At 41.2% G+C, this 23,441-nt stretch overlaps 1 protein-coding gene across 4 annotated transcripts in view; it reads right to left on the bottom strand.

The window, feature by feature from the left end:
- Positions 1 to 23,441, bottom strand: part of DGKB (diacylglycerol kinase beta) — a 360,345-nt gene that overhangs the window by 186,951 nt on the left and 149,953 nt on the right. For 3 of the 4 annotated variants that reach the window (XM_060280745.1, XM_060280746.1, XM_060280744.1), the window contains 5 exons: positions 18,536 to 18,689; positions 15,872 to 16,009; positions 12,680 to 12,729; positions 11,707 to 11,781; positions 9,040 to 9,159 (listed from right to left, as the gene is read on the bottom strand). In XM_060280745.1, the coding sequence (XP_060136728.1) occupies positions 9,040 to 9,159; positions 11,707 to 11,781; positions 12,680 to 12,729; positions 15,872 to 16,009; positions 18,536 to 18,689 (537 nt within the window). Of the gene's footprint in view, positions 1 to 9,039; positions 9,160 to 11,706; positions 11,782 to 12,679; positions 12,730 to 14,408; positions 15,052 to 15,871; positions 16,010 to 18,535; positions 18,690 to 23,441 lie in introns of those variants that run through there. The other variant, XM_060280747.1, reaches the window with a different exon arrangement.

Here is a 23,441-nt window from a genome sequence, read left to right as displayed (position 1 = left end):
CATGTTGTTATATCACCACCATAAATGAGTTTTAAAATAAAATACGTAGGACTACGTTGAGCAATTCTCACAAGTCACCCACCAACTTCCTTTTACCCATACCAAATTCTTAGGACCCACCCTATCCTCTTGACTGTCATTTGTTTTAACTTATTTTTAATATTGTGCTTTCAGTTGTTGTAGTCCACCCTTGAACCTCATGGTGACAGGCAAAAAAAGGGGGGGAGAAAGAAGACTTAGCAACAGTTAAGATTTCACTCAGAAGGAGAGGTTACAACAAAAGTAGGCTGGCTTTGGAAAATGATGGAGTATGTTGAACTGGCAAGATTAACAGCAAAGATTAGAAAACAAAATGATGAAAATTTCATTGAGGACTGGAAACTTTTTATCGAGTATTTAAAGAAATACTATAGCAAGAGCAGGATTTGAAATATGAGCAACAGCATGGAATTATTAAGATAAATAGGTTAAATGGAATGTGTTAAATAGTATAGGCAAAATATGCAGCATTTAAGGGTCAATATGGAAACCATGGAAGGGGAGGACAGGAAGTGAATTGATAAAGTAACTCATGGTTTATGTTAAAATTTGAAAAGTTTTTTTTTCTTTGTGAAAAAATAATAAGTAAGATTTTTTTTTAAAAAAAGAAGATTTCACCCATTTTTCTTTTCCGTATTTCTATTTCTGGTTGTCAGCTCTCTCTCCCTCTTTCCAATTTTCCATATGCAATAATGCTGGTTTTTGTATCTTTACTTAATCACGGTCTTAACTATGGTTTCTGTGTCATAAACACCAGCTTGGATCAAAGTGCTAAGGTATCTGTGCATGGACTGCAGGTGGCGAACAAGGAAGGGAAAAACACACTTCCCATGGACTTCAGTACTATCAGTACTAACAGTAAAGATGGGTACAAATGGAAGAAAAATGGGTTACACTATTTCACTAGTTGTGTGCCTCACTGTCTGCAAAGCTGACTGAATTCTGCAAAGAGGTTGGACAGCTAAAACAATTTTCACTGGCTTCTGGTTGCTTCAGAATATTTAGCCTTCTTGCTGCACTGTTTTCAGTTGCTTCTTTTTGCTGTTGTTTTTGAGAACTGCTTTTTGTTTTACTGATGGTTATTTTATGTTGTACCCTACCTTGGCATAATTACCAATGAAGGCGGCAATGAAAGGAGGCATGTAAAAAATAAAATAAAATAAACTTGGCATGTGTGCTGTGGAATTGGTAAGGCAGTTTCCCCTCTCACCGCCCTTATTTTATTCTTATTTAGTGTGTATGCATCAGAGAAAAGGGAATGAGAAAATCCTTTTAGCAATGTCCCATATTAAGAGAAAAATCAAAAGCCAACAGGGTGGGGAAAACCATTCTAACGTAATACAGAAACTCTTAGCACTCACAAAGTTCCATGTTTGCTCAAGAGTGGGAACTTTGCAACAGCTCCCCAAAGCGGTTTCTGTAATAGTTTCCAGAAAGAATTAAAGCTACTCCCTCCTGTGGAAATCCAAAGAACAGCAATAAAGCTGCCTTCAAGCAAATCTTTCTCCAGAAAACAGGATTTCATACTGAAACCTCACTAAATCTCACTGTGTGCAGAAATATCCTACAGTTTGTTGACATACTCTCCAGACTTTTAAGATCGTCATAGATCATTTTCCATTTTACACTCGTTTTAAAACTGGAATAAAAAACACACATTCTGCCTAAGCTGAATGAGGGATTTTGAAGTTTTCAATATTGTTTATAAGCATCAGATAAATTGTGCATTCTTGTATTAATTTGCATATATACCCTGCAAAACAAGCCCAAAGTGTACCAGTGGAGGTACAAAGGAGAAATGCATTGAGATAATCACTCTGGCATCAATCTTACATATCTGCTTCATCTGCTTGCGGACCAATTCCGCAACAACTCTCTATACTGTACATTGAATGTAAACTTTCATCAGCTACATATTTACTTATTCATTCATATATTTTGTTTTAAAGGTTAATTTTAAAACTCAGTAGGTTCATAGGACTTATAGTATTGCAAGTTACAAGGACAAGTGTTATGAAGCTTTTAAAAATCACATCTTGGATTACATAGAAAAAGCAATTGCAGTGCAACTCTGACATCTAGTGCCAGGGAAAGGGAACACAAATTACAATGGCTGAGCACACTCCAAAAAGCAGTGCTTTTATAGTTAGGGGGAAAGGCATGGTGTCGTTTTTCTACTAAGCCAATTCATCTTGGCTGCAAGTCCTGGAAGACCTGCTCCCTGCCTTGCAGACATTTTCCCGCCTGACCTGGGAGGGTAGGGTCCTGACCTACGCCAGCTACAAAAGCTGAACAAATGGTTGGGCTCGAGTATTTGTTTAGAGAGTTTTGTTGGGCAGAAATTGTTGCTTTTATTGATATTATTTTTGCACCTTTATTATAGATCTTATGATTAATGTGGATATTGTTCAGTTTGGTTGTGGATTTTTGGGTATTTTATTTATTGTTTATGACTACTTTTATTGTGGTGGAATAAAGTATTTTTTCATGTTTTAAGCAGCCTTAAAAGCATGGCTTGAACCAGTGGTTTTTTTCAAGGGGGTACTCAGGGGGTAGGCATCATCATCATCATCATCATCATCATCATCACTTTTAATTTGTATACCGCCTTTCTATCATACAATACTCAAAGCGGTTTACAAGCTGAAGAAACAGAATCTAATGAAATACAAAACAACCTTATAACAATCTAATGCAATACAAAAATATGATAATAAAACATAGCTTTAAAATAAGCAATCAAATAATGTAACGTTCAGCAATCATTACAATAGGCAGTACTGGCACCTCTTTTGTTGTTATTTAAGTGTGGCACTTATTGTAACAACTTCAAGGTGAGTAGCAGTACCCATTTTTCTAGGGGAAGAAAAAACCCTGGCTTGAAAGGCAACATACAAACAAAACCTTGCATGCATATTAGAGTGTGCAAGCTTTTAAGATATGCAGAACCCATCGTTTGAAAAAGTGACAAAGTAGCTGAAATCTCATAAGTACATTCAACCTTCTTGAAAACAAAATTTAGTAGATTGCCAGTTCTAATGTATGGCTAGTCCCACATAATGGCCTTGGAAGCAGAGTTGCCCTCTGATGGGTGCAGATGGGTAGAGTTAGGCTTACGTGGCAGCAGTGATGGGTTGCCAAAAGGAGAGTTTGCCCCCTCTCCCACCACTGCTGCTCCTGCACCAGTTAATCAACACAGAGAGAGCAACAGTGTTGTGAGGGCTGGCTGAATGGCCTTTTGAGGAGGAAGAGGACCAGCAGGGATGGGGGGGGGAATAATTTTTCACTCGAGGCTCAGGCGACTTCAGTGGCAAAGGAGTGCCTTTAACCAGCCTTGGCTGGTGCATCAGCTGCAAGTGTTCCTTGGTCAGAATAAGCTTGGCTGCAGTGGCTCAAACATGCGTAACCTCACAGATATGCTATTGTAATCCGTTCTGTGGAATTGCCTTTCAAGACTGGTTTGGAAGGTTTGCAGCCTGTTTTTCGGGTGTTAGCAACCAACACCACCTTTGTTGGGAGTGTTGAAGATTCATTCCCCGTGTCTGCAGTCATGGGATTGTTGTCTATCACATGGCTGTGTATGTTTTTCATTCCACAGAGTGGGATGTGACGAAGACAGGGTGTTTGTGTTACTGTGTGCCGTGAAGTGGGACTATTGTCCTTTATTCTTGCCTCTTTGCTGCCTCATGCTAGAGAGAGAGGGAGGCATGTTGCAGTGCTCTCTGTGTGTTTATATGTAAATAAAAGTAGATTAGCCAAAATGCTGAGTTGCTGAGTTCTGTTATGCAACTGTGCAAATTCTGCAGATCCCTAAGTGTGCTAATGCTTCTTGGCATTAGTCGCTGTTATGTTCGGGCTGAAGAAAGCTTTTGAAGATCCCAAACGATCGGCTGGAGGGAGGGAACATGCCAGTTGGGCATGTGTGTCTGCCAGGGTCCTACTTGAGAGTAGGAGATCCTAACAGGGAGAACGGCCCTTATTGAAGGTATGCAGCCGGATTTTCAGGGTCTTACTAAGGTCCTAAAGAACCTGGGGCCAGAGTATTTTAAAAACAGCCTTATTTCTCACACCCCTGCCCTCATTGCAATCTGCTGCTGAAGCGAGTGTGACTAGGCCTGGCGTCTTCAACAAGAAATTAGGCATTTAGTTGCACCAGGGGTAAAGGAACTCTTTCCCTAATGAAATCAAGCTGGCACCATCTATAATGTGTTTTGTACACCAACTTGGATATTTCAGCAAGCGTTATTAAACTGATTTAGCTTTTTCATAACCTTCTTGTCACACGACCCATTCTGCACTTGTTTGTTTCATGTCTCTTGTGCAGTTTTATTTGTTACGTTTTAACTGAGATTTTGTATCTCACATTGATATATTTTTATATGTGTTTTCAAGGGAGGAGGAGGAGGAGGAGGATTCAGAGCTCTGAAAAATGGCCTGAGTAAGGTGAACCGGGTAGAAATCATCCAGCCATATAGTATATACCTTTCTTTTAAAAAATATGCATAGTGAAAAAATTGTGAACAGGGACAAAGGAGAGTCATTTCTGAAAAATGACCTGTCACCGATGTGGAGAAGGGCAGGTAATAAATTAACAATACAGTGGAACCTCGGTTTACGAACACCTCTGTTTACGAATTTTCGATTTACGAACTACTGTAACCCGGAAGTAAGTAAACCGAGGTGTCCGAGGCCTATGGAGGCCTCCGCAAAGGTCTGAAGACTGGGCTGCAGCTGCGGAGGCACTCCCATGGCTCCGCAAAGGAGGCATCGGTGTGAAGGCCCGGCCTCCGCGAAGGCATCGGGGCCGCAGCCACGGAAGCGCTCCCATGGCTCCGTGAAGGCCCGGGGTGAAGTCCCGGCCTCCCAGAAGGCATTGGAGCGTCTGAGACTGGGCCGCAGCCACGGAAGCGCTCCAATGCCTTCTGGGAGGCCGGGCCTCCGTGGAGGCATCAGAGTGCTTCCGTAGCTGCGGCCCAGTCGCGGACACTCTGATGCCTTCCGGGAGAGTGGGCCTTTGCGGAGGCATCAGAGCGTCCGTGACTGGGCTGCAACCACAGAAGCACTCCCATGGCTTTGCGAAGGCCCAGCCTCCGGGAGGCATCAGAGCGAAAGACCGGCCTTCCGGAAGGCATCGGAGTGTCCACGACTGGGCCGCAGCCACGGAAGCACTCCGAAGTAGAAGAGGACCCTGAGCCCCCATCCAAACAATTACTATCATCAGCCCAGGTAAGAAAAAAAATCACATTTTCATTTTGTACTGTTATATTGATTTCATTTTATGGATCAATTGCCTCATTAGGCAGTAAATTTCATGTTAAATTGCTGTTTTAGGGGGTGTTTTTCATCGTCTGGAACAGATTAATCCACTTTCAATTACTTTCAATGGGAAAGTTCACTTCAGGTTAACTATACTTCAGTTTAAGTACAGACTTGCGGAACCAATTGTGGTTGTAAACCGAGGTACCACTGTAATAGTAATAACAAGGAGGAGGAGGAGGTACACTGAGAAAATGATTGACGTACATCTGAGGTCTCCAGCCTTTTGCTCTAGGGGCACTTGGGAAATCTAAGAAGCTGTCATGGGCACCACAAAATACCCATTTCACTGAAGATAGATTGGGAGAGGTTCTGAGTGGCACTAAAGAAATAAACTCCGCAAGAAGCAAGTAAAACATGAGCAGAAAGTAGGCAATGTCCCCCTGCCAAACACAAACACAAAGTTAAAAAATAAAAAATCAGGAGCGGGAGCTTTAGGCAAACGCAAAGGGGTTGTTTTGAAGACAGAGTGGTGCCCATCAGCAAAACATTAGGGGTTCATACCCCCCCAGCTGTAATTCAGGTTGAGAACTGAGAATCATAGCACTACAAAAATGAGAGGAGACCCATGCAGCCCTTCAGATCATCTCTGACCATGCTGGTTGGGGCACTGAGGTCCAGCGCCGAGGGCCTTCTGGTGGTTCCCTCGTTGCGAGAAGCCAAATTACAGGGAACCAGGCAGAGGGCCTTCTCGGTAGTGGCGCCCGCCCTGTGGAACGCCGTCCCATCAGATGTCAAAGAGACAAACAACTACCAGACTTTTAGAAGACATCTGAAGGCAGCCCTGTTTAGGGAAGCTTTTAATATTTAATAGATTATTTTAATATTCTGTTGGAAGCCACCCAGAGTGGCTGGGGAAACCCAGCCAGATGGGCGGGGTATAAATAATAAATTATTATTATTATTATTATTATTATTATTATTATGTTATTATAAATTGGAGTTGAACAACATCTGCAGGGCTGCAAGTTCCCACCAGTGGAATTCATGAAAATTATAGACCAAAATTAATTGAGGGCAACAGGTTCCCCATCCCTTGACCTACACAGACTTTTCAACAGAAGTCTTACCATTCCCTACCATGTAGGGCTGCCATATGTCCAGATTTTTCTGGACATTATAGGGATTTCAAAGGCGGAATTGATGTCCAGGGGGAATTTCCGAAAGGCGGCGCTTTGTCCTCAGTCTTAGGGAAGCAAACCAAAAGAATGTGTTTTTGTAAAAAGAAAAGCTCACCAACCTTTGGGTTTTCCTTAAAAGTGCTAAAAACAAACAAAAAAAACCTCAGCAACCTTTGGGGTGTCCTAGTTTTTACTTTTTGAAATATGGCAACTCTACCTAACTGGTTTTGGTAGGAATTGAACCTGACACCTTTCCCATGCAAAGCATACATATGCTCTACCTCTGGGCTGTAAGGTAAAGGTAAAGAGACCCCTGGCCATTAGGTCCAGTCGCGGATGACTCTGGGGTTGTGGCGCTCATCTCGCTTTACTAGCTGAGGGAGCTGGCGTACAGCTTCCGGGTCATGTGACCAGCATAACTAAGCTGCTTCTGGCGAACCAGAGCAGCGCACGGAAACGCTGTTTACCTTCCCACCGGAGCAGTACCTATTTATCTACTTGCACTTTGATGTGCTTTCAAACTGCTAGGTTGGCAGGAGCTGGGACAGAGCAATGAGAGCTCACCCCGTCACAGGGATTCGAACCGCCGACCTTCTGATCGGCAAGTCCTAGGCTCTGTGGTTTAACCCATAGCGCCTCCTGCATCCCACCCTCTGGGCTGTAGCCCTTGGTATAAGGCAATCTAAGTAAAGAATAAGTATATTTCATAATGCTAAAGATACCAAAAGGGAAGTGCAGACTTGGTTCATTGAAACTAGAAGGCATCAAAGACTTCTTGGGTTAGTATAACAGAAATTAATTATTAAGTTTTTGTGAATTTTGTTTTCTAATGACTTTTACAAATAGCACATTAAAGAAAACAACTTTTGATAGTTGCATTATGTAAATATGATCTAGTTAATCAATCCATGTAATGGCATTGTATCTTAATTGTTTTGTTCAGCATCCTAATTGTAGTACCAAAGGTGGCATAAAAATGCAATTATAATAATAATTATTACTATTATTAGTCAATTTTGCAGCTGCTCTGCAGGCAAATCTCCCATTTATCCCAGTAAGAACTATGCCTGCAGAGAAGCTGCAAGAGCATGAACTAAATAAGGGAAATAATAAAAAAGTGAATGAAAAATAAGGTAGGGATAATTATTTCACAATAACATTATTTTTCTTCAAGGCATTTAAAAATATTTACTTCCTTCTACTTATATGGTTTTTCCAAACTAAAACAGTTGTTAATTCAGTAAGAGAGCTGCATTTTTAATGGATTATATAGAAATTATATATGCCTGCTTCTTGGGAGAAAAGCAATGACAAACCTAGACAGCATCTTAAAAAGCAGAGACATCACCTTGCTAACAAAGGTCCGTATAGTAAAAGCTATGGTTTTCCCAGTAGTGATGTATGGAAGTGAGAGCTGGACCATAAAGAAGGGTGATCGCCGAAGAATTGATGCTTTTGAAATATGGTGCTGGAGGAGACTCTTGAGTCCCATAGACTGCAAGAAGATCAAACCTATCCATTCTGAAGGAAATCAGCCCTGAGTGCTCCCTGGAAGGACAGATCCTGAAGCTGAGGCTCCAATACTTTGGCCACCTCATGGGAAGAGAAGACTCCCTGGAAAAGACCCTGATATTGGGAAAGATTGAGGGCACAAGGAGAAGGGGATGACAGAGGATGAGATGGTTGGACAGTGTTCTCGAAGCTACGAACATGAGTTTGACCAAACTGCGGGAGGCAGTGGAAGACAGGAGTGCCTGGCGTGCTCTGGTCCATGGGGTCACGAAGAGTCGGACACGACTAAACAACTAAACAACAACAACAACAAATAGAAATTATAGAATGCCAACTTTTTTGAGGGCTGTATTAATTTATACAGCCAGTGGTTCCAAAGCTAAGCATGGCCAACACTTTAAGGTAGTATTTTCAAAAGAAAAAAATGAGAGGGGCTAAAAGAAGCTTCAGTGGCCAAGGTAAGAGATCGAGGAAGCAATCCAGAAATACATTAGTCACATGACTGGCTTTTGCATTCTTCCTTTTTCCTGTTAAAGAGAACTACCATGGGGAATGATTGACACCAGGACCATGGGCTTGGGGAAGGCAGGTTTTAACCCTTTGCCTATCCAAACTGGGCAATTCTTCATGAGTGTTTGCATCTAGCTCCCATATCCAGACACTCTTTCAGCTTCCAAAGCAGTTCACAACAATAAAATTCTGTGTCAGAAAGAGTGATGAAACCCCACCCACAACAACACTTGTCAGTTAGGCATAGACTGCTGCCATACAAAGCATCCTATTATTTGTTTTAATGCTCTATAGAAGAGGGAGAGAGTAGAGCCCTTCTTTTTTTATAGCCACCCTATCATGCATTATTTTCAGATTTCCAGGATAAAAGGAATACCTAGTCCCTTAAAACGTTCCCGGAGGTGCCCACTAAGGGTTTGGCTTAAACAATCAAACAAAAAAAAGCAATCACATGCTGGGTTTACACCAACTGACACGAGAGAAATGATATGATGGGCTGTGGTTCAATCATCCTTTGATTTATCTTTTTGGTGGCTCTTACACTCTCCAGTCCAAGCAACACTAAGAGTGGGATTGTAGTCATCCCGCCCTGGATCCATTCTTCCAAGGAAACGGTGCCATCATGGTCATAGTCAATTTCTTCCATCATCTCATGAAGAATCTGATAGAATAAAGGAAGGAAACCAAATATTAAAGTAAATGGCACCAAGGAAGAATGCATTAAAGCTGAGAGCCACTTACTACACATGGAAATAGAAAGTGACATAGCTCATAAAGCGAAAATGTCTTTTCTCACTTGAGACAATTTTACATTAGAATATGGAACAGTATAGCCTTTTAACCTATATTTGCTTTGTTTTGTTTCTCCATTTTTAAAAACAACGTTAGCGTCGTTTACATCTCCCAGTAGTGCTTCCTTCAATTCTATCGCTGAAATTCTGAGTAGCAAAGAGGGAAGTTTTGAAAAATCGCTTTAAAAAAAACTGATTTGTTTATAATAGTAAATATTTGTTTATAATAGTAAATTTACTCCTAATTTCCTTATAATAGTAAAAAAAAAAGGAAAAGGGGAGATAAAACCTAGACACAGTTAAGGTGTGCTTTTGTGAAAATTATGGCCTGCTGTCATCTGAGAGCATCAGATCTCTACAAAGGGCATGATCCCTTTCCATCAGGCTGCATCTAAAGGGGAGGTATGATAGTGTGGTCTCCACTCCATTAGCTCAGCTAAACCCAGTTGCCAGTGGATTCTTCCCTACAGTCATGACCACTGCACTTCATCATTATGTAATAGCACAAAGGAACTCAAATTCAAATATAATTATTTTCCTCTTCCCTTTTGAATCACAGCTCTTTACAGTTTAACTATCAACTGTATAAAAAGGGTGTAGTTAGGGAAACAGACTGGAAGTCTGAAGTCTGACGAAGTGTGCATGCACACGAAAGCTCATACCAAAATAAAAACTTAGTTGGCCTTTAAGGTGCTACTGAAGGAATTTTTTTATTTTGTTTCGACTCAGACCAACACGGCTACCTACCTGTAACTAAAAATATACCTGTATATTTTGCCACACTTAATGAGTCACTTGCTGTACCTATTCCCTGAGCAGGCCTTGCAAGGGTTTTGGCCCAACGTAGGGCTTTTATGTTGGCCCGTCTAAATGTTTTTCCCTCGGCATTTGTCAGGGGAAGATATCAAAACATTCCTAGAAACAAGAGATTCTGCAGATGTTCTATGAATGTCCCGGACACTGTAGAGTATATTCTCTTTCATTGTCCATTGTATAATACGCTCCGTCAACATGTGCTGTCCCCTCTTTGGGTTGGTCTGGAACCCCAGCAAGATGAAAGTGTGGGATTCTGCCTATCTGACGTTGACCAAAGGGTAACGGCGGGGGTAGCCGAGTTTTTAGTAGCAGTCCTCCAAGGAGCAGGTTAACAGGGAAAACCACAGATTCTCTCTCTCTCTCTCTCTCTCTCTCTATATATATATACACACACACACACACACACACACACACACATATATATATATATATATATATATATATATATATATATATATAATCAGTCTATGTAGCCAACTGCTGCCTATATATATATATATATATATATATATATATATATATATATCAAGGCTCTTATATGTGATTTTCTCTTTTATGGTTTTATTTGTAAAATGCCTAATAAAGGTTTGATAAGTAAGCAAGGGTTTTGTTTTCTACCCAGGCAGTCTTTTCATCAGGAGATTCTAAAACTTAAATGCAACAGAAGGCACTTGTCAAGTTCAGAGATAAAGTGTTTGTGCGATTAAAAAATACCTTGCATCTTATTTTAAGACCTCAAATGGGGTAAACCTTTGTCCATGGCAAAGTTAACCACATTTTAATATGACAGCAGCAGGCAGAAGCTGCTGCTTCAACCACTCAGGACCATTCTCCAGTCATAAATGATGCTGAATTAAGTTCCCATTACTTTGCCGTCTGTGGCAACATTAAGCCAAGAGGTTTAACTTCAAGCCACTCTGCTGTAACAGTACAGCAGCTGGAGAAGGAGAGGTAAGCAGAGGTCAGAGAAAGGACTGCGAGCAGAGAGGTGTCCTATTTGCCCTTCTTTGGTCCTCATGGGAAACTCATAAAACTAAATGTGATGCATCCTAGAGTGGCTAAATGAGAAACAGCTGTGGTCATCCTGAGGCAGCTGCATCCCCCTTGGTGCCTACCCATAAAAGCAAGCCTTGAGTTAGAGACTAGGTCAGCAGGTTCCAGGAACCCTCGTGAGATAGGTGGTTGGGTGGACTCATGGTAAGAGTCAAGAGAATGAGTGGCATTGAGCGGAGAAGTGTGTCGTGATAAGGCACTCATTTCAGTATACGTTAGCAACTTGTATTAATGACTTTTTAAAATAAATAACAATTTATTATAAATATTTTGCAATATGTGCATTGCAGTTTTAGTTTTATGTGCATAAAACTATTGTGGGGGAGGAAGGGAAAGGAGATTGTTAGCCGCTTTGAGACTCCTTTGGGTAGTGATAAAGTGGGATATCAAATCCAAACTCTTCTTCTACATATTTTTTATATAACAAGTGCTATGGCAATGATTTAAATAAGCAAGCAAACAAAACGTTAACCTTAAATAAAATTATTCAAAGCAGTCCTTAGATACTTTCATTATTAATTAAATCATTGACCTGAAGGAATGCTTACTGGACTGAGTTCAGTGACATCCCATTCAAGATATTCTGCAACGTGCATCATCTGAGCGATAATGTTTTCCAGTTCCTAGGCATGAAAGAAAGATACATGATCCTTGTTAAACATACTTACAAAAATACTTGCTAATTTATGCACATCTCTCCTTAAATTTAATGAAGTGAATTGAATTGTTTTAACACAAACTAAACAAGTATTTTAAAATTTAATTGAAAATGTTTTAACTCATCTTGTAGAAATAACATTTTAGAATTTTCATGCTGGAACACGACTGAAAGCAGAAAGGGACTACAGAATCAAGCAGGATTGGCAAGTATTGATGGTACCACACAGAAAGATCCATTTCTTGTTTAAAAGCCAGTTCCATAGATCTAAGCATATATGGGGTGAGGTAATCCTTCAAGTAAACTAGTTTCAAGCTGTTGAGAGCTTTATATACCAACAGTAACATCATGTACTGTTGCTCTCAGGAAAAAAACAACTGTGCAAATAAACATGGCTGTCTCTGTGGAGTCATGGAAGCAAATATTTATTTTTTTCTGCACAACTACATACAACTTAAGTGCTTCATTCCAAGCTGCCACTAGAAAACCAACTATTGTTGGTTAATGGACCAAATTGTTTATTTTCTTGCCTTGCTTATACAAATCCCTGTTTCATTTACATGGATTTCTTACATTGTTTTAAATTTAAAAGGTTCAGCAAGTGGAAAGAACTTCCTCACAAAGTGATCTTGTGAGATCACTTCAGTGATTTGCTCAGCGAGACTTAGTTCCCACTGACATCAGTTATGACTCAGCAAGACCCACAAAGTGCAAACAGCTTAGTCGGGATCAAACTCTACAGCTGCAATTTCGATGAAACTATCTGCTGTGTATTTAACACAAACACCTGCAAATTCTTACAAGTTTTCCGTTTCTGTCACATTACAACATTAACAAATGCTGCTATGAATTAATAAAATTACCGAGCTATCCAGGAAACCATTCCCATCTGTGTCATACAAGCGAAACATAACTAAGGAGAAAGAAAATATTAAAACCATTATGTAAGAAAGCAATGAGCTCGTATTTTTAATTTACATCATCAATAGATCAGAACGCTACTCAGAATTAAGCTATACTAAAACCAATGGTAGAATTTACCCTCCTCCCACATACTGCCACCATTTGCAGCAACATTTGGCGAAGGGAGCTGCAGTCCAACACATCTGAATGACCACAGTTTCCACAGCCCTGATTTAAGGTTTCACCCGAATCAACCAATCATCTTTTTCTGATTGAGGGCAACCACATATATTTCAACTCCGTTTTCAGCAATATTTAAATATTAAATATTTTAAAAGCAAGAATCTGTAATGAAACAGCAAATGCCCAACCTGGGAAATATTCACTAGAGGTATCAATTCCCTTCCCCACCCTATACCCCAGGCATCCCCAAACTGCGACCCTCCAGATGTTTTGGCCTACAACTCCCATGATCCCTAGCTAAGAGGACCAGTGGTCAAGGATGATGGGAAATGTAATCCAAAACATCTGGAGGGCCGAAGTTTGGGGATGCCTGCTATACCCTCTCCTTGAAAAACCAGACTAGATCAATCATTGCAATCACCTATCGTATGTATGCTGGAGACGTGTGCGCATCTTACTTCCCCTCACAACTTATTTCTTTTTTTAAAAAAAATCATATTTTTGTACAGAAAATGAATTTATGTGGATCACATGTGAACTGGGTAATTTACAGGTATAGCCAATATCCACATTCGAATATCACATGGCTTCATGGGCCAGTTGTATCTGAGAGTGGTTAGCACACACATTCTTTGATTTCCATAAATCCATAACCAGGGGACAGCGTGGGGTCCATGTGTGCAGAAGGAAAGCCGTTTCTGTGAACCAGTCTTAGGCCCGGTTTGCATTCTATGTTAAAACCCTTGTAAAATAACACAACACAACACAACACAACACAACACAACACAACATAACATAACAAACATGAAATAAATAATAAAATAAATAATAAAATAAAATAAAATAAACATTGGCTTAACATGCACAGGTGCTTTGCTTCTCTCCCACTCCTACTGGGCCGCACAGGCAGCCACAAACAAACAAGTCAGAAGTAGCATAAGGCAAACACAAACCTTGGCTTGCCACTCATGTTATATTTAGAGAGAAGCAAACCAGCAGCCTAGGTTCAGACAACAACACAAGCCAAACTTTGGTTTGTTCTTCCCCTGCGTGGCACAGCCAATGTGTCAGGTGGGAGAAGGGAAGCACTCATGCACATTAAACCGCAGGGCATGCAAACCAGGCCTTAGAAATCCATCCACCCACCTCTCATTCATGTACACGTACACCACGCATTTTAATAAAATATAACAGAAAGGATCACACTAAGAAGACTATACAGTTGGATCCATATGAATGAAATAGTCGTCATGATCTTCAGAAAATAAAGTGCTTCACATGACATCCTTAGGCAGGTTATGTAGTTTACAAACCGGACAAGAGTGGGGGGGGGGGACTCTTATCTCTCAGCTTGCAGTGAACCTGAATCTCCAGCAGATAGAGCCTACTGTCTACAATTTCACAGCAAATGTTATTAACAACTCATACTGCTGCAAAGTGCATCAAAGACCTGAAAACATTCAAGATTTTTAATGAAAGGAGAGCAAATCAATCAATATTACACACTCTTAAAGGTGGAGAAGGTCGAGACCCCAAAGGGCTTAACTAGATAGACTGAACGTTTTGGTCCACAGATTTGCATAATGGGTTTATTTTGCAGGTACGGCCACCTCTCTCTTTGAGTTGCTTTCTGCATTTAAATGACATTATGAGCTCAACCGTACTTGCAGTCTAATGGAACAATGATCCATCTTTGGGTTCCAACTGAGTTTGGATCATTTCCATTCTACAGGTAGCAAATCTGGAAAACATCACCTGGAAAACAAACTGCTTCAACAGCCACAGATAATGAGTGATACCCAACAAGTTGTAATCAGAGGAGATTCATTGAAACCAATGGATTTAAGTCAACTGATTTAAATGGGTCCACTATGAATATGACTGGGACACAGGTGGCACTGTGGGTTAAACCACAGAGCCTAGGGCTTGCCAATCAGAAGGTCGGTGGTTTGAATCCCCACGATGGGGTGAGCTCCCGTTGCTCGGTCCCAGCTCCTGCCAACCTAGCAGATCGAAAGCACATCAAAGTGCAAGTAGATAAATAGGTACCGCTACAGCAGGAAGGTAAACGGTGTTTCCGTGTGCTGCTCTGGTTTGCCAGAAGCGGCTTTGTCATGCTGGCCACATGACCTGGAAGCTGTATGGCGGCTTCCTCGGCCAATAACGTGAACTGAGTGCCACAATCCCAGAGTCGGTCACAACTGGACCTATGGTCAGGGGTCCCTTTACTATGAATATGACATGCATTGGATATCTCACAATAAATAGCACAGGTGCTAATGGTCGAGCCCTTGCCTCTGAGAGTTTTTCTACAAAATGAGCTGAAATCGGTTTTATTAATCCCACATCTTTTAAGTATGTTAACTGCCAAAATCTGAAAAATCTGAAAACAAACAAACACACAGTTACCATCAGCTGATGCAGGGTTTGTGAAAATGTGTCACGTCATTTTCATGTTAAAGTTGATCACATTGATGAGTATGGGCCACGATCAAATACTGATGTTACATTTTTTATTTTAAAAAAGTGGGAAATTTGTGACATTCTGGCATTTGAATTTTCATAACTGATTGAATTCAATTAACTTTTACTCGGAGTAGACCCACTGAAATGGGTCCAATGGGTGTACTCTGAGTAAAACCTCTCTATTTACCTCCTCTATGATCCAAATAAATAGGTACACACTTGAGTTTATAAAACCTAAGAGAGAAAGCTGAAAGCAAAGCTTCAGAAAATCAATTTACTGTATATAGTCACATTATAGATACTGTATCCTCATATATCGGTCAATAAACCTTGAAAGGAGATTGTAACAAATTGTCATAAACATCTTTTACACCTCAAATTTGCAACAATTAGATATAACTGCCATTGGTTAACTGAATTTAAAACACACACACACACACACACACACACACACACACACACACACACAACCAGCATTTATATACTTTACATGTACTACATACATTCTAGTTTGTCTTCAGGTCTTCCTCTTTCAAGAAGGGAAAGATAACAAACAATATCTTTCAACTGGATAACTTCTGGTATGTGCAAAGTGGAAGGTGGTGGGCGAGATGGTGTCATGCTTTTAGTAATTCGCAAGCCTGAAATAATATTCACATTTTTAAAAAATAAAATAACAAATGCTTACCAATAAAACAGAACTTTTAAAAAACGACTTCCCACATTGGATTTCCTGCTCAGAAAAACTTATTTCTCCCTGTAGCATCTGTGAAACTTGTTACCTTTTTTTGTACCAACGATGGGCAAAACCTAGAGTGGAGAACCACTGCCTCCTTGGGACAGATCTGGGCCTCTCCTCCACAGTCCAGCCCCCTCTTCACCCCCACTACCCAAGTGAACTGCCAGCATTTCCATTAGAAGGAAGGAAAACAGCAACAGAGCAATCTTTTCAGTAGCTGCTTTTCTTTCTTGTTAGACACTGAGAAAGTGGCAGAAGAGTGGAGGGAGGTTGGAGAACAAGAGGATAAAGTTCTGCTAGGATAACAAAAAGGGAGTACAGACAATGCGGTATTCTGTGTTCTGCTATTCCCACCAGTTTTTCAGATACAAATGTGAGGAAGAGAATAGCAGCTGCCCCAAACACCAAAGATGCCTTAACTCCTTAGCCTGGTGGAAAGCATCAGTTGAAAGTAACCTGCCATTAAACTCCTTAGAAGGAACAGGGATAGTTCTGGAAGGCTGGGTTAAGTGCAAGTGTAGATGGATGGAGAGGAGAGTCAGAAAGACCCGAGTCCACTGATACAATTGTAAACAGTCATTACTTCTCCCCAATAATCCTGGGAACTGAGAGCTGTTAGAAGGCTAGGTTTCCCCATTATAAAAACTGCAAACTAGAGCCTTTCACCATGCTCATAAGCGCGCGCGCGCACACACACACACAGAGAGAGAGAGAGAGAGAGAGAGAGAGAGAGAGAGAGAGAGAGAGAGAGAGAGAGATTTGCTTAAATGAATCAAAAGCTTTCTCACTTATTTTGTTAGGTGTCCAAATGTTTTTAATTAACGGTACTATACTACTGGTTCTTTGCTCCTCAGGTTAACTCTGAGAATATTTGCACCTTCATGGAAACTTACCTGCTGTTACTTTTCTAAAAAAACAGCATAGTGTAATTTGAATGTGCAACTTTTGTCTTTGAAGGCAATTTGGACACAAAAAGCCCTTTTAGAACACACCATTTATTTGCTTAGTACAAGGAACAAAACCTAGTACATATTAATTAACAGCAATCCCCCGAAGAGCACATTATCCAAACAAAAACAAGACAATTAATGTCCTTGTACAAACCACGGCAGGAATACAAATACAATCTGGTCACAGTAATTTCAATAGGCATTGAGTGCTAGAAGTGGAGGGGGGGAGCCTAAATAAGAACTAAGCTGTATACTGAAGCCCTTGTGCTTCAATAGAAAATGCAGAGGCCTTCTATCCATGTAACCTTCAGTGCTTAATGAATAACGTTGTGTGTTTGTGTGGGGCCAGATTCACCTAAATTCCTGGGTGCCAGATTCACCCCATAATACCTGGATGTAGTAAACGCCAGATCTAATCAAGTTCTGATTAAACGTTGCTAAATACAGAACCCCCTCTGGATTGTTATGCTGACAAGCCAAGCCAACTTGTCATGCCAGCTGGATGGCCCATTAGCTGGAAAGGCCAGTGGTGGCCCATCAAGGAAACCATTAGAGGGCAAGAGTGCCAGGCAAGGGGGAGTGGACAGATGCAAAGCACAGGTTTAGCATTTCAACTTTGAGCTGTGTAGGCTGTGGGGGGGGGCTCCTAGTGTCGGTTAGCAGGGAGGAGGAGGAGGGGCAGAACTCCATGTGAACAGGGGAAAACAGACTGGAGCGAAGAGACACAGAGGAAGGCCTTTCACTGTCCTTTGGATCCAACGCTGCCCTCGAGAGGGCAGCCAGGCCTTCATAGGATGTGAATGCTCTGCAATCCCGGCATCTAGGGTCAGGTTGTACATATGTCTAAATAAAACCCATATAACATAAAGACATCACAGTCTCTGCTGTGCCTCATTGTCCCAAAAGGGAACACAGACCCTGGTAAGCGTGCCTGCAGCCTCTGGAATCCCGCACCGCTCATGGAGATTGGGGCCGCATGTAAAAATATTAGGAGAGTAGATGAATAAAATACTGGGAAGCACCTATGAAACTTGGACCTAAGGTTGTCCACTGAGCATCTTGCGGGTTGAACCACATGTCCTGGTTCCACTGAAAACATTGCTTTAAGGAGAGTGGTTTGGATTGGAGAATCAGCTGGGGGTATTAACCATTCCCTTGTCAAATTGTTCCCCGAACAATGGCTTTTCCTCTTACAACATTTCAAACATGTATTTGTTAAAGACTACATTCAGTACGGCTAACTCCAGCAAAGCTCCTGACTTGACCCTTTATCCCTCTCTGCCCAAATGAAAGTTGTGACTGCTGTTTTTCTCCCTCTCCCACTAGCTGAAGGCTGAGTCATTCCTAAAAGATGTGAGTCACTAAGGAGTATTAAAGCCTTTTCATTAAATCCTTGACCTTAACCAAAACTATAATGATAGGTCCAGTAATAACAATAGCAAAGACAGCCGAAAACCACATTTTATCTATTTACTTACCTCCTGGAAGGAGCGGAGGCTTAGTCTTTACCATAGGACTACTATAAGGGATTTTGCTGCCAAATGAGGTAAATAGGTGCTCACAAAATTCTTCTGGGAGGTCAGCCTCCAGGAAAGTCTTCATAAATAACTTGAATCCTTCTAAGTCAATTGTCTGTGGAAGAAGACGGGGAATTATCTATATCTGAGTATTTTAGGATGAAACGTAATATTTTGTTTTGAAAGGTGGCACATAAATTTCTAAAAATATATGAAGATCATTGCAGGCACAAGGCCTCTATTACACATGGGTTGTGCACACATATGACCATTTTTCAACTGACACTGAATTCTATATTTCTTTTATTGACCCAGTTTCATGTCACAGCAAACCAGACTTAATGATTCACAGTGAACACAGCTATCTGAGCTGTCTGTTTCCTCCACATACTAGTGAGGACAAGACAAACCATGATCCCTGGCCTTAATGTTATGTCTAAACCAGAGATAACAGTTGTTTCACTCCAGCACCATGCAATGCAGGAATCACAACTAAAGCATCCATTACAGATGGTCATATGTTTAAAAACTTCCAATGAAGGAGAGTCCACAAACTCCCAACCTTCCACTGTCACACAGCTCTTACTGAAAGAAAGTTCTTCCTGATGTCTAGTCGGAATCTCCTTTCTTGTAACTAGAATCCATTGGTTTGAGCCCTACCACCTGGAGCAGGAGAAAACAAGCTTGCTCCATTTTCCATGAGACAGCCCTTTAAATATTTAAAGATTATCATCACATCTCCTCTCAGTCTCCTCTTTTCCAGGCTAAACATACCTAGCTCCCTCAACTGTTCCTCCTAAGGCTTGGTTTCCAGACCCTTGGTCATCTTGGTTGCCCTCCTCTGCACATGTTCCAGCTTGTCAATATCCTTCTTAAATTGTGGTGCCCAGAACTGGAAACAGTATTCCACGTGTGGTCTGAGCAAGGCAGAATAGAGCGGTATCATTACGTCCCTTGCTCTGGACAGTATACTTTGGCTGCTGCCGCCTGGGGTAGCATTAGCCTTTTTTGCTATTGCAAAGGGTAAAAGGTAAAGGACCCCTGGACACAGGTAGGTAGCCGTGTTGGTCTGGATCGAAGTAAAATAAAAAAATTCCTTCAGTAGCACCTTAAAGACCAACTAAGTTTTTATTTTGGTATGAGCTTTCGTGTGCATGCACACTTCTTCAGATACAGTGAAATGGAAGTTTCCAGGCACTTATGTAGAGAAGGGGTGGGGAGGGGTGGGGATGGGGAGGGGGGATCACTCAGAAGGGTGGTGGAAATGGGTGATTGACTGACTGATAGCTGTTGATGACCGCAAACGACTGCAAATGGTTTTGCATGAAAAAGCAAGGGTTGAGATGGCTGAAGATCGCTTATCATGTATAATGAGATAAGAACCCGATATCTCTGTTCAAACCAGGTCCCTCCATGGTTTTGAGCTTGGTGATAAGTTGCAATTCAGCAACTTCTCTTTCCAGTCTATTTCTGAAATTCTTTTGTAGTAAGACAGCTACTTTGAGATCTTGTATAGAATGTCCTGGGAGATTGAAGTGTTCTCCTACTGGTTTTTCTGTCTTCTGGTTCCTGATGTCAGATTTATGTCCATTTATCCTTTGGCGTAGGGTTTGGCCTGTTTGTCCAATATAGAGAGCTGAAGGGCACTGTTGGCATTTGATGGCATACACAATGTTAGAGGATGAGCAATTAAATAGTCCTGAGATGGTATGTTGGATGTTGTTGGGGCCAGTAATGGTGTTGTCTGGGTGTATGTGGCAGCAAAGTTGGCATCTGGGTTTATTGCAGGCTCTGGTACCAGTGTCCATGTTAAGTCTGGTGGTTGTATTATTGTGGGTGAGGAGTTGTTTAAGATTGGGTGGCTGTCTGTAGGCAATGAAAGGTCTTCCTCCCAGAGCTTGAGAGAGGGAGCTGTCATTGTCCAGGAGAGGCTGTAGATCTCTGATGATGCGTTGTACTGTTTTAGCTTGGGAGCTGTATGTGATGACTAGTGGTGTTCTGTTATTTTCTTTTTTGGGTCTGTCTTGCAGCAGGTTCTCTCTAGGTATCTGTCTGGCTCTGTTGATCTGTTGTTTAACTTCATCAGGTGGATATTTTAGTTCTAAAAAGGTTTGCTGTAGATCTCTTAGGTGAGATTCTCTGTCTGTAGAGTTGGAACAGATGCGGTTGTAACGTAAGGCCTGGCTGTATACGATGGATTGTTCAGCCATCTCAACCCTTGCTTTTTCATGCAAAACCATTTGCAGTCGTTTGCGGTCATCAACAGCTATCAGTCAGTCAATCACCCATTTCCACCACCCTTCTGAGTGATCCCCCCTCCCCATCCCCACCCCTCCCCACCCCTTCTCTACATAAGTGCCTGGAAACTTCCATTTCACTGTATCTGAAGAAGTGTGCATGCACACGAAAGCTCATACCAAAATAAAAACTTAGTTGGTCTTTAAGGTGCTACTGAAGGAATTTTTGACCCCTGGACAGTTAAGTCCAAGTCAAAGGTGACAATGAGGTTGCAGGGCTCATCTCGTTTTCAGGCCAAGGGAGCTGGCGTTTGTCCACAGACAACTTTCTGGGTCATGTCGCCAGCATGACTAAACCGCTTCTGGCACAACAGAACACTGTGACAGAAGCCAGAGTGCATGGAAATGCCGTTTACCTTCCCGCCACAGCGGTACCTATTTATCTACTTGCACTGGCATGCTTTCGAACCGCTAGGCAGGAGCTGGGACAGAGCAATGGGAGCTTACCCGTTGTGGGGATTCAAACTGCCAACCTTCTGATCGGCAAGCCCAAGGGGCTCAGTGGTTTAGACCACAGCGCCACCTGCATCACTGTTGACTCACACAACTCAATGACAAGGATGTAATTCTAGACACACACATCCTGCCTCTCCAGCAATAGTCAAACTCCTAACTGTCTATGGATCAACACTGTTGATGCTGATTTGTGGAGGGAGGGAAACTTATTAAGTACTGATGCTAAAAGTGCAGCACTTCTCCATCACACAAATTTCATCCCTGGTCTTCTAGACAACAGTATTAGAAAAGAGCAATCTGTTTTACATACATTTAGATTAAAAGTGCAAGTTCTTCCAGTCTGGGAAGGAGCAACTTCTTATTTGTATGAAGGCAAAGAATGCAGTACACAACACCAGAATACAAAACTAATGAAATGGCAGACTCTGCATCTGTGATGTCTTAGAAGAAATATCCTGAGAGTAGTATTAATGGGAGAGGTAAGCTTATTCATTTTTACAGCTGGTGGTCAAGAATACTTTATTATGTCCCTGCGTCACCAAGCTTGTGGGAACCATGTGAGGTAAGAATTATTAGTCCACACTGTCCTCTAAACACACCCGCACACTTCTGCTCTATGTGTCATGGCAAACACACTGAAAATAAATTGCAATATCTATATGCAAACAGCTACAAATAATGGGATACCTCTTTTCCCTAATTGCAAGGGAAAGCAAGCAAGATGCTTTTGCCCTACATAGTCCGACAAATGCATAGCCACCATCATCATAAATGAAAACAGTATGAGAAGAGAGGGGTGGTGTATCATACTGAAATCATTTACGACACCCATAACAAAAAATCATGTCTGGAATAATTTAGAGATTATTAAGCATGTCAATAAGAGTGATATATGCACAATGACTTTCAGGATGCACAATATATTTTGTTGAAGCATCCTTATAAAGTTCCTTTAAGCATGTGTCTACTCCATCCAAGAGGCTGATGTCTAGTATGTATACAAATACAAAGGACATAGCCCCTCATTCTGGAGGCGTACAATGTGAAAATAGCCAGAGGAGGTTCAAAAACATGCAAGACTGTATACAAAGAAATATATTTCTATTGCTCTAACTTAGTCTATTCTTTCCCACACTCTTAGGTGGAATCTACACACATATAAAAAAAGCTTGTGAAAATGCTTTTTTAAAAAAGTTTCAAAACATACATTGAATTTTGCATAGCTCACTTTCACCATCTAGTGTCACATTTGTATATTTCACTTTACAACACATTTGAAATGTTTTATTTGCAGCTGTGTAGCTCAGTTCGTACTCCTCAAATTTGGGACCCAAAAATAGGAGCCAATCTCTCTTACTATCAAGAGACCTTTCTAAGTTAGGGGGTAATTATGAACAAGGAAGTTCACAGGTGACAGGATAGAAGAACATCTCATTCTACAGATAAGGACTTTGACAAAAACAGGTCAGACACACCAGCTTAAAGCCACAGTTTTACAAAATATGGACCAAGACAATGAATCACTAGTCTATAGTTCCAACAATATCTATATGACCCAGTGTCATGAATTAAGCTTCTCCTGCTATTCTGTGACTGGAGTTTATAAGGATAATTAGGCAAGTAGATGATAATGCATTTCATGCAAATTCTGAAAATCTGATTGCTCATATACATAATATCCACCTCTTTTGTAAAATAAATAACACACAGTCCAATCCTGGTCTCCATGAGTATTCCAATGTGCACAGAATGCTATTTTAAGAATAGGTTTACTTATTCTATATAACACTGAAGTCCAGTGCCGAGGGTCTTCTGGTGGTTCCCTCGCTGTGAGAAGCCAAGCTACAGGGAACCAGGCAGAGGGCCTTTTCAGTAGTGGCACCCACCCTGTGGAACGCCCTCACACCCCATGTCAAAGAGAAAAACAACCACCAGACTTTTAGAAGACATCTGAAGGCAGCACTGTTTAGGGAAGCTTTTAATGTTTGACAGACTATTGTATTTTAACCTTTTGTTGGAAGCCGCCCAGAGTGGCAGGGGAAACCCAGCCAGATGGGCAGGGTATAAATAAATAAATATGTTGTTGTTGTTGTTGTTGTTGTTGTTGTTGTTGT

This window comes from Zootoca vivipara, chromosome 12, assembly GCF_963506605.1.
Source record: "Zootoca vivipara chromosome 12, rZooViv1.1, whole genome shotgun sequence".
Classification (NCBI taxonomy): domain Eukaryota; kingdom Metazoa; phylum Chordata; class Lepidosauria; order Squamata; family Lacertidae; genus Zootoca; species Zootoca vivipara.
Note: the sequence above shows the minus strand (reverse complement) of the source record. Positions and strands in the feature narration are given on the sequence as shown.